This window comes from Photinus pyralis, unplaced genomic scaffold (assembly GCF_008802855.1).
Source record: "Photinus pyralis isolate 1611_PpyrPB1 unplaced genomic scaffold, Ppyr1.3 Ppyr1.4_unclustered_Scaffold5923, whole genome shotgun sequence".
Classification (NCBI taxonomy): domain Eukaryota; kingdom Metazoa; phylum Arthropoda; class Insecta; order Coleoptera; family Lampyridae; genus Photinus; species Photinus pyralis.
Window position 1 is genome coordinate 35366 of NW_022171864.1, and position 10754 is coordinate 46119.

The window sequence follows — 10754 nt, forward strand, 5'->3', positions numbered from 1 at the left end:
CTTCAACTCATCCTAACTCGTAAAATATTAAAATAATCGTCTGTCCAGCACCACTCTTCACAAAACTATCCACAAACATCTAAAAATGTGGGAGGACCTTCACCATTCCTGGTGGCATCACCTTCAAAGACTCTAAAACCTTTCACGAAACTCAAAAACTCCCTCACAACACGGTTCCATAGCTGGAGAGTAGCTCTTAAGCTCGCCTCCTGACCGTTCAAAAAGGACAAAATCCATAAAATCACAAATCGAGAAAAAATATGTCAAAAATCGGTATACTCATATCAAAAAATCCTATAGAAGTCAACGCATAATAATCTAGCATGTCAAGTAGTCCATAATACTAACCTACTTTTGTGTGTGGAAAAACGTATATACAAATCCTAAACTAAATCCCAAAAATCTCAAATATAAGAAAAATCCTGAATCCTAAAAAAGCATCACTGTTGCTAAGGAGGGTCAAATATAAGACAAATAATGAGAAAATATGTACGTGCATCACTATTGCACTTATGGAGGGCAAGATATATTAGACAGTATATAAAAGTATTCAATATTATAAAATGGAGAAATCCCAATTCCTCAGGATTGTAAGATTTTGTACTCATTAAAAAATATTTCCTTTAAACAAACACGAGGCTTCACTATAGCCACAGGTAGTATAAAAGATTATGGTATTATATTAGACTGGTTATAAAAAAGACAAATAGACAGATGTATATATAAAATATGGTTCTCCGAGGAAAAGTATAGATAGAAAAACAAAAGGGATCGCGCGACCGAGCGCCAACTATCTAAAGGGCAATATTTAGAGATGGGACCGTGTTATCGATCGGGTTATTAAAAGGATTATCAAGTTATTCAAAAAGACAAAATATTCAACATCGATAAGATATTAGAAATGTCAAGCATGTTATAAAAAATGACCGGCGAGGATTCCAAGAATTTTGTAAAAAGAAATTCAAAATTGAGAAATTCAATAATGGGCTTCACTATAGCCAACGGTAATAGATAAAAATGTCCCAAATCAAGGGAAACAATGGGGGGGGGGCTTGGACTGTTGATTAGTCGCCTCTTACGACATGCAGTGTCCTCTGCAGTAGGAATATTCTACATGTAGCATGCTACTCCCGTCCCTACACGGGGATGACAAAACCTAATGAAATAGAAAGGAACCTAAAACTGGTTCCTTGATACAAAATGAAAACAAAAACTTTCTTCCCAAAAATGATAGGGATAAACTAGATAAAAACCTAAAAAACTAACAAACTAACTTGGTTCCCACACACAAAACCATTAAAAACTCTAACAAAACTTCTAGCCTATATCTATGTTTTGGACTACCTGCACTAACTGAGGTTCCGGGGGAATTTTTATATACCTTTTCAAATTAACTACGTTATGAACACCCCTATTCATACCTGTGTCTGGCTTCTTCAACCTATAAGCGTTAACTTCTGTTTCTTCAACCACTTCAAACGGTCCTTCATAAAGTAGGAAAAATTTTCTTATTTCTTTGTTCACAGCACTTGATTGGTAATGTGTTCTTAAAAGTACGAGATCTCCCGGTTTATACTTCACAGGTTTATTCACTTTCTTGTCATGCTTATCTTTTCTTTTTTCGGCCTTGCTCTTGAGCTTCTCTCTTGCCAATCTTATCTTGATATCCTTTCCCAAATCCGTTCTCATGGGAAACTGAATTAAACTTTCTACTAACTGATCGGTTTCTTTCTTCTTTAATAATTCTATCGGTGAGAAACCTGTACTATCATGTATAGATGCATTAATCCAAAGCTCAATTTGCTTCACCCAACTGGCCCAATTTCCATGATTCTCATGACAATAAGTTCGAAACATTCTTCCTAATTCTCTCATAACCCTTTCAACAGGATTGGACTGGGGATGATAAACCGAGGTCATCTTTACTTCTATTTCCCTGTTACTAAATTCTTCAGCCCATTTCTTCGCTGTGAACTGACTTCCGTGGTCAGATAAAATCATTTTTGGTTTTCCTACATTTGGTATAAAGTCTTCCATCATCTTCTTCAAAATCATCCTTGTATTTACTTTCTTCATAGGGTATAACTTCACATATTTTGTAAATAAATCCAGGGCTACGAAAATATACTCAACTCCACCTTTACTTCTTGGTAGTGGACCGAAAATATCTACTGAAACTATATCCAATGGGTTCTCAGCTATAACATTCTTCATTAATCCTTCCTGCTTCTGATTTCTAATCTTGGTTTTCTGACATAAATCACATGCTGCTAATAATTGTTTAACTTTCTTCTCCAAATCGGGAATATACCAATTTTCTGAAATCTCGGCAGAGACTTTCGAAGTTCCAAAATGTCCCATTCGCTGATGATAAAGTTCAATAATTTCTCTGTGTCGAATATAAGGTAGGAAAATCACCCACCACTCTTGAGCTCGTTTGCTTTTCCGAAATAGAACTTCTTGATGTAAAATAAATTTTTCTTTCAATTTTTCAGCTCTTCCATGCTTGTTTTCTTCAATTTCTTTCTTGATCCAACTACACTTCTCATCTTCATCTTGTTCAGTCTTGATATTCTTGAGTATATTTTTCAATTTCTTATCTTCTTTCTTTTTCTTCACTTTTCCGATGGTAATTGCTGGTTGGTTCTTTTTCGTCTTGACTAATCCTGGCTTGGTTGAAAAAATATCTTCATATTGACTAATCAATTCTTCGATGGCTTCATTCTCTTCTCTACTTCCCGTAGGCTGATTTACTTGAAGATTTGCTGTTCTAATTTTCAAACTTCTTCCTTGAAACCGAATGTAGTAATCGACATCATTGTCTTGAAAATAAACTTCATCTCTGTCCATATCAATCTTGGCTTTCTTGTCTCTCATCCAATCGGTGCCTAATATTGCTGTTGTTTCTAATTTCTTCACAACCAAAAATTTCTGTTCATGTGTACTGTCTTGAATCTGTAAGGTGAGTAGGGCTTGGTTGACAACCTTTACTATTTTCCCAGTAATTCCTTGAATCGTGATTCCACTAACTGGTAATGTGATAACTCTTGGATTTTTTCTTTGTATAAATTCAAAAACTTCTTCGGAAACCACGCTGACTTGACTACCGGTGTCCAATAATAACTGTTGTTCCACCCCCTCCAGCTTTCCTATTATAATTGGTTGTCCATCATCAATAATCTCTGCTTCTTCTTCTTGATCGCTCAAAAAATCTTCATCATCTTGATAATTTTCTTTAATTTGATTCATTAGTATCGGTTCCTCTTCCTTTTCATCGTCGCTCAAATTTTGTTGTTCATTGTTGTTCAAAATGTTTTCTTCATCCTCTTCTTCTGGTTGAATTTGTTTAAAATCTTCAATAAAGTTGTTTAATTTTTCCTCTTCATAATTTCTTTCTTGATGTTTGATTGTTCCTATTGATGTGATTTTATTATCTTGAATTTGTTTTTCATTTGTTGTGTTAGTAGGTTTTTGTCGTAATCGTTGGAAATAATTGTGAACGCTGGTTAATAAACTTGTTTGCTCCAGAGATCTTCGTGATGTCTGAGGGACTAGTGGAGCTCCTGGTCCCTGCTCTGGTAGTTTTCCGGCTGGGGAGCCTCTGCTCTCCTTCTCACTTCAAAATTTCTATTTGGTCCGTAATTGCCCCTTCCTCTTCTGTAATTGTTGAAGTTGTTGTATCCACCTCGTATGTAGTTTACTTGTCTTCTCTGCTCTTGCCTCTCTGGCTCCTCTCTGGTGTTCTCTTGACTTCTATTTGGTCCATTATATCTTGGCCTGGTTTCTTGATTTGAGGTTTGGATTCGTTCAAGAGTGTTGATAAGTTGTTTGACGGTGTTCACTGCTGATCCTATGAGGATGTGCTCCACCTCTCTTGGAAAATGTCGGGATAAAGCGTCGACAAGCTGGGATTCTCTCATTGGAGGTTGCAGGTGGTTGGTCTTATTTACCCAAAACCAAACATGGTCGGTGTACTTTCCAAATTTCGCTTGATATAGTCTGGGTGTAGCTATTTGAAGTCGTATTTTGCCTTGTACCTCTTCAGACCAGTAGTTCTTGATAAAAGCGTCCTTAAATTCCTCCCAAGTCTTCCAGTTGTTACGATTCAAATCAGCCCATGCTTTGGCATTCCCTTCCACCATTTCCTTGGCATATGATAACTTGGTTTCATCTTTTTTATCGAAATGTCTTAAATAATTTTCCAGTCCTTCCAAAAAGCTGACTGGATGGATAGTCCAAATGTTGCCGTCAAATTTCTTAGGCTTCTGGTGAAGTAAATGATCCGCCTTGTAAATAATTGCTGGATGGGAATTGGTTTCCTTGGCTGGTCGAGCTTCTAAATTCGCCTTGATGATTCCTATTTCTTCATCCTGATGGTCAATTCGCTCTTCGTTTTTCTTCATACTTCCTTCAATTTCCACAATTGCATCCTTGACTCGCTCCTTGAAATTCCCATGTTTGGCCTGAATGTCTTGAATTATTTCCTCTTGTTCTTCAAACTTGCTTGTTGTTCTAGTCGTGTGCATTTCCAGCTTCTCATCCCACTTCTCATAGGCTTTCTTCTGGCTGTATTCCATTTCAGCTCTCGTCGCTTGAATCTCCAATTTATTTTCTTTGATTCCCACCTGGGTTTCTTCTCTGAGCTGGTTGTAGTCGGTTTGAATTTTTTTCTCCCATTGAGCTTGTGTAGACCTTAGTTCCTGCCGTATCGCTTCCATTCTGTGTTGTCCTTCTCCTATTTGTTGTTGTAGGTCTCTTTTGGTTGCTTGTAGGGCTCCTTCTATTTTCTGTATATCTTCCTTGGCTTCTTGTCGCCCTTCGCCCATTTGATGTTGTACTGCATCCACTTTCATTTCCATTTTCTGTTGCCCTTCACCCATTTTTCGTTGTCCTTCTCCTAACTGTTGGATAATCATCTCTATCATATTAGTTAATCGTAGTATTTCTCCAGGTCCGCTGGTGGTTTGAGGTTGCATAGTTGTTATGGGTTCTCCCAGGCTTCGGTTTAATTCACCTGGTGCTGCACCTGGTTGTACCTCCTGGTGGCTGGTTTCACCCCCTCCATGGCTGGGTTGTGGCATCTCATAGCTTCCGAAAAGATCTTGGCTCTCCGGTGAGAATGGTTGCGCCTCCACTACGTTTTGGCTCTCTTGGTTTTTCGCTTCCATTTTCTTAGGTATTTTCCTCGTGGTTTTCTTGAATCCTGAACGTAGTTCCATAAAACAAGGGACTTACCTTCCTATCCACCTGTATTTTCAAATAAACAACAATAATTTGCGCCAAATTGTTTGAAAGTTACCAGCAATTCTGATCGCCTCTTTGAAATATTTATTTCTACCGTAGCGCTCAACTACTACCCTTTAAATCAATAATAAAATGTCCACAAATTACTTCAAAACCGCAATAAAAATTTTAAATCCGTTCCTTGATACGCCCCTGTATGGTGTTTATATAAATCGCGTCTTAACTGCTGACAAAACAAATTCCTAATCTTCCGCGACCTAGTACAACAATAACACGTTACCTCCGGGATCAAAAACCGCTATCAACACAAACGTACGTATTAAACATGAGATTCTTTCAGGGCGCTAATTCGAGCTCCACTTTTGGGCGACATTATGTGACGGTGCTTTCTTTTTACGGACAAACACAACCACCTCAGGTACACGTACCCGCTTCTCCCTTCTCTCCTCTCTCACCTCATCAACCTTTTTGGATAGCTTATCTCACCAAAATTCGCTAATTCTTAATAAAATCACAAAATCTTTACCTCGCTTCCGACTAGCTCAAATACTTACATACAAAATTTCTACTGTCTTACTTCCAACGAAAAATCAGGTATCTAATTCACTTTTTACTGGTGTTAATTACTCTACTTCTCATCTAACTTCCCGTTGAAAAATCATCAACTCAATGGCCATAATTTCATTCATTTATTTTAATGCAAAATCCAATGCATTCCAGAAAATTGCGATCTTTACAATCAATATTATAAAAATTGGGAAATATGACTAAAACCTTATTAAGCTATCAAAAAATTTGAATATTATTAGTTCTGTTGGCCAACTCACAATATGTTCTTTCCCTTGAAGAGGTGAATATTATTTTTTATACTGAATTTTCCTTGACACAAATTCCACTATTTCAAATATAATTAATTACCTTCTTTAAGGAAATTGATTCAATAAACAATCGATTAAAACATATCATAAAACATATAAATACACACAAATTGACTTTATTTTTATTACAATGAAAAATAAACTAACCTTTAAAAAATCCAGGACTTCGATGAAGATTGGAAAGCCCTTTACATGCTAGTTGATTGATGGATGGGGTAGACTGCAACTTTTTAGAATGCCAACTGATGTTTACAGTTGAAAAATCCTTGGCTCGCTGTTGAGTAGGTTATTTTCCTTGTAGAAGGTAGACGAGATTTTCCAAAAACATGTAGTTTTGTAGGTATAATCCCACAGTGAAATTTTATTGATGTGAACACCTTAATTTGAGTAAGTTCGTGAATTAATTTGCCTGATTTTTGGTCGATTTAAAGAAGTTTTTTCATAACAAACTATTACATTGAACTTTTAAAACACATTACTTTGATGAAAACGGCTATCCACACTTAAAAAACTTTGATGGTTATATTCCAAGGAGGCACAATAGTAAATTTTAACACAACGGCAAATGGTGAAACGTTCAAATTTGTTCCGTCGGATAGATGCCAAAGATGCGCTCGTATTATTTTCCTTTAAGAACAAGGGTTCATATCACACCGCTATTATCGCTCGAATTTACTTAGCGCTTTATATTTGATACGTAATGTCCACGTCTAATTTTAATTTCAACACTATGTGGATGATTTCATAGCACAATACGCTTGACAAATTTTTAACTAAGATTCCGCGATTTACTTTTTCTCTTCGGGCGTGAAATTTACACAATGGAAAATTCACGTTTTAACTAATGGTGCAAAACTGTACTTAAACTTGGACTAATATCGACCGTCACTTAAACGGAATCACTTATTTGGTGCTTAATGCACGCGATTGAAAATTTACGATCTCTTCGGCCCGGCTACACAGTCATAATTCTTTTAAAATTTTTTTCCTCTTAGCTCTCTCCTAACATATTCACGCCCCTTAATCGTTGCAAAATGGCTGATCTTTTTTATTACTGGTACTTCTCATACAATGGCCTCCATCTAAACCAATTAACTGGGGAATACTTATCAACTAATTTTTTTCAGCGTTTGCAAAACCAGCTTTCCCAAGCTTGGCTGGTGACTCAACGATAAAAAGCTTATCTAAAGAAATCCGATATTTATTCGTTATCTGCATCCTGTTTTGCACTGAGAATTTTCTGTGATCCCATTTATTGCGAATCGCGGCACAAGGAAGTTTAATACAATGAACCCAACATGATGTCATACTACAATAGTTACAAAGCGAAAAAAATTTTATCCCCAAAAGGAAGAAAGGTTTATCCAATTTTAGTACAAATCCAAATCGATATCCGAAAAATTTGCAAAATTTCGACCGGCCATTACTCCACCCGTTACAACGGTAGAGGTCTCGGGGATTACCATGGAAAGATGGGAAGAGAATAGCAGAGACAAACATCAAAGGAAGAAAGAAAGCAGAAGAATACTGGAGGTGGAGGAAGAATCAGCCACAAAGACAAGTAGCCAAGGGGAGGAGGAAAAGGGGACAGAAGTAATGCGGGGAGAGGACAACAATAAAGAGAGCCTAACACGAGGGAAAACAGGGAAGGGAACGAGACCAAAGGATAGGAACATCGGAAGCCAATGAACGCCCGGAGAAGAAGCTATCACTAGAAAGCAGAGTTCCCTCTAAGGCAGAATACCAGTGGCGAAGCTGTGGCCGTACCCGTTCGGGTCGGATAACACCCAGTTAGCCGCCCCCCCCACAACCCCCCAATCCACAAAATCCACCACATTGTTTGGCATATGTCGCGGCCCAGCGCGATGGCAACAAAGTAGTGGAGAAACGTCCCTGATAGTGTCTACCAGGGACGCATCCTCACGACAGTTGACTAAATCCTGGGAGAGGCGGCGACGCCAGGCATATGTCAAAGTTTCAAGTTTCAAACCATATGAAAAGTTTTACCTACGTCTAATGGCCTAATTGAATATTATGTCTGCGCACGCTTAAGCTTAAGCTCATTTTCACTAATGAAACACTCTGTACTTCAATATGATTTTGTAGACTGGTTCTTGAAATGAATTTCGGAAATCTGACTGCTCTCTGCACGCCAAAACGAAATTTATCTCGTAAACACGAGTGTAAACATTTAAAAACTTGGAAAACCTAGTTTGAGCTGAAAACTCGCTTATCGTTTGAGAGGATTATGCTTATGCTTACTATCTTTGATTTCATAGGTAATCGCCTTTGGCCTTCCCTCGAAATAGATAGGAAACACTCTAATGACAACATTCACCTACTTCTAGGGCAAATAAAACTCTAATTAAGCGTGAAACTATACATAGTCAATTAGCATTGAATATACACTTGTTAACAGCAATTATCACTGAATGAGGAATTAATTTAACACGCTCGATTATTTTAATAATATCTACACACCACTCCTTCAATTGTTTGACGTTTAGCGTTTTTGGCATTATTGCTGTAAACGCAAACACATTTATTTGCACCCCCATATTGATTGCAAACTAGTAAATTTATGAACTGAATTGATTTATGAAATAACTATTGTTCTTGATAACCGTCAATTTATACAACTGTTTCTATATTTCGATATATACCGTTATACAACGTGTCCAAGATAAGGAAGTCTATCATGCGGATCTGGGAAATCATTGATGATACGACGATGGTCAATTAGGGAAAAGTTGCACAATTAAAGAGTTATCATACTGTAAAGAAAACCAGAAAATTCCGATACTTTTGTCTGATGTCATTTGAACAAATATTTAACATAAAAAAAAACACTAACATACTGCATTTAAATACAACGTTTCTTTGGCCATCTTTTATGGTTTCCGAGACCCAAATGATAGACATCCTTATCTTGGATACAGACAAGAACGAAATGCTATGTATTTGCTCTACAGTGGCAATCAGTCTCCATAACGAAAAAATAAGTTTATACCGTGGTCGGACCGTTAAATTGTAACTAGTTTTGTTGTAAAACAAAAAATTAATCTTATTCAATCTAAATGAACACTAAAAGAGAGTATAAAATTGTTTTCCTTTTTAAATTCGGAATTAAATATACCACCTTTGTCCAACTTTAACCAATATAAGATTCCCACGGAAGAAAGCGATTCATAAACTTAGTTTTGTAAATTTTCTCGTAATTTAACGAAGACTAATAAAATTTTAATCCCTGCGATTTGCTTTATACATCTTGAGTCGGTGAAAGGGTTTTTAAGGTTTTTAAGTTGCGTGATTTTACATATATTTTTAAAGAATTAAACAAATGTACTTACATTTACTCAATGGACATCAATTATTAGGAAGACTGGAAACTCACCTGAAATAAAAATATAAATAATTACTTAATTGCATATTTATAAACGTCTGAATAATGTTTTAATTTGCTGTTTACATTTTTTATTTTGCATAAGTGTGTTTAGATTTTATACCTACTGGAAAAATAGAAAACTAAATGTAGACGATTATATTCATTTACATTTCCTGAAAAAAGTAGGAGGTACCCTATTGTGACAATTTATAGTTCTAGGATACATTCTTTTTTATACTTACTTCCATGCGAGCAAGACACACAAGTTTATACCATATTACGAAAATAATAGTTATTTACAAACACTTATTTGTTAACATAGATTTCTAACTTACTATTTGAAATTCGTTATTTCTCACACGAACATCTAGGAATTCAAAATTCGAAATCTATACGAAACATTCGTCTAATTTGCACAATTACTGAATTGTCAATTAACTACTATTTCTAATAATGCAAAATTAATAATATTTTAATATGACCTAAGAGAACGTTGCCATATTACTAAATTGGAAATTTTAATTACCTACTTTGCAGTGTAGTAAGTGCTATAAATGCGTAATGAACAGATCAACCCAGTTATAAGTTACAAAAGTTTGCTAGTAATCACAACAATGTTAAGTAACGAGTGCAGCAAATCGTAAGTGTACTTGAAAAACTATTTTTTTAATCAATAATTGTACTTACTTATAGAACCGTGGCAACTGACGATGAAATTTGGCATTTACCAACTCAACCTATGGCTACTACTGACGATTCAGAGTACTTTGATTATGCATTGGAAGGTGATAAACTTTGATAGCTGATAGTATTCATTATTCAACGAACTTTTATTTTTAGCATTAATTTTTGTGGAATATCAAGAATTGAATGACAAACCGCTAAATATCATCAACGCTCCTACATTACCTACAGAATGGCCTAAGCTTCCAGAAGGCGCCATTGACGTACTAATCTGGATTGAAGAAGAATTAATTTAAATTTTCTATTTAGTATTTACGTTCAATATAACATTTCAAATTCATGTACTATTTTACTAGTAGCTTTCCTATGGTTGGCACTTATTTGAAAATCAGGTTTGCCAACAAGGTAGTAGATCGTGGTTGGCACAGAAAACCTTACCTAATGTTTTTTAAAAGTGACAACCAGTTTCTCCCAAGAATATTTTTCCCCGGTATACCTTTTTTTACGATATATTTTTTAATGAAATGTGGATGAAATTAGAGGAAAGTCAACGTACTGTACAA

The 10754-nt window shown here is 35.9% G+C and overlaps 2 protein-coding genes across 3 annotated transcripts; one reads left to right on the forward strand and one right to left on the reverse strand.

Annotated features, from left to right (window-relative positions):
* Nucleotides 1-3474: 3474 nt before the first annotated feature.
* On the reverse strand, nt 3475-5701 carry LOC116182562. 2 transcript variants are annotated; one of them, XM_031503093.1, is made up of 2 exons: nt 4860-5701; nt 3475-4784 (listed from the first exon to the last, which is right to left on the reverse strand). In XM_031503093.1, exons 1-2 carry the CDS (start codon nt 5217-5219, stop codon nt 3552-3554), a joined length of 1593 nt encoding a protein of 530 aa, XP_031358953.1. In that variant the 5' UTR covers nt 5220-5701; the 3' UTR covers nt 3475-3551. The 2 variants fall into 2 exon arrangements, with proteins under 2 accessions (XP_031358953.1, XP_031358954.1); XM_031503094.1 differs by having other exon boundaries at nt 3475-4744; nt 4832-5701.
* Nucleotides 5702-10005: 4304 nt separating this feature from the next.
* On the forward strand, nt 10006-10487 carry LOC116182563. The gene is made up of 3 exons (XM_031503095.1): nt 10006-10147; nt 10201-10292; nt 10348-10487. Exons 1-3 carry the CDS (start codon nt 10062-10064, stop codon nt 10485-10487), a joined length of 318 nt encoding a protein of 105 aa, XP_031358955.1. The 5' UTR covers nt 10006-10061.
* The last annotated feature ends 267 nt before the right edge of the window (nt 10488-10754 follow it).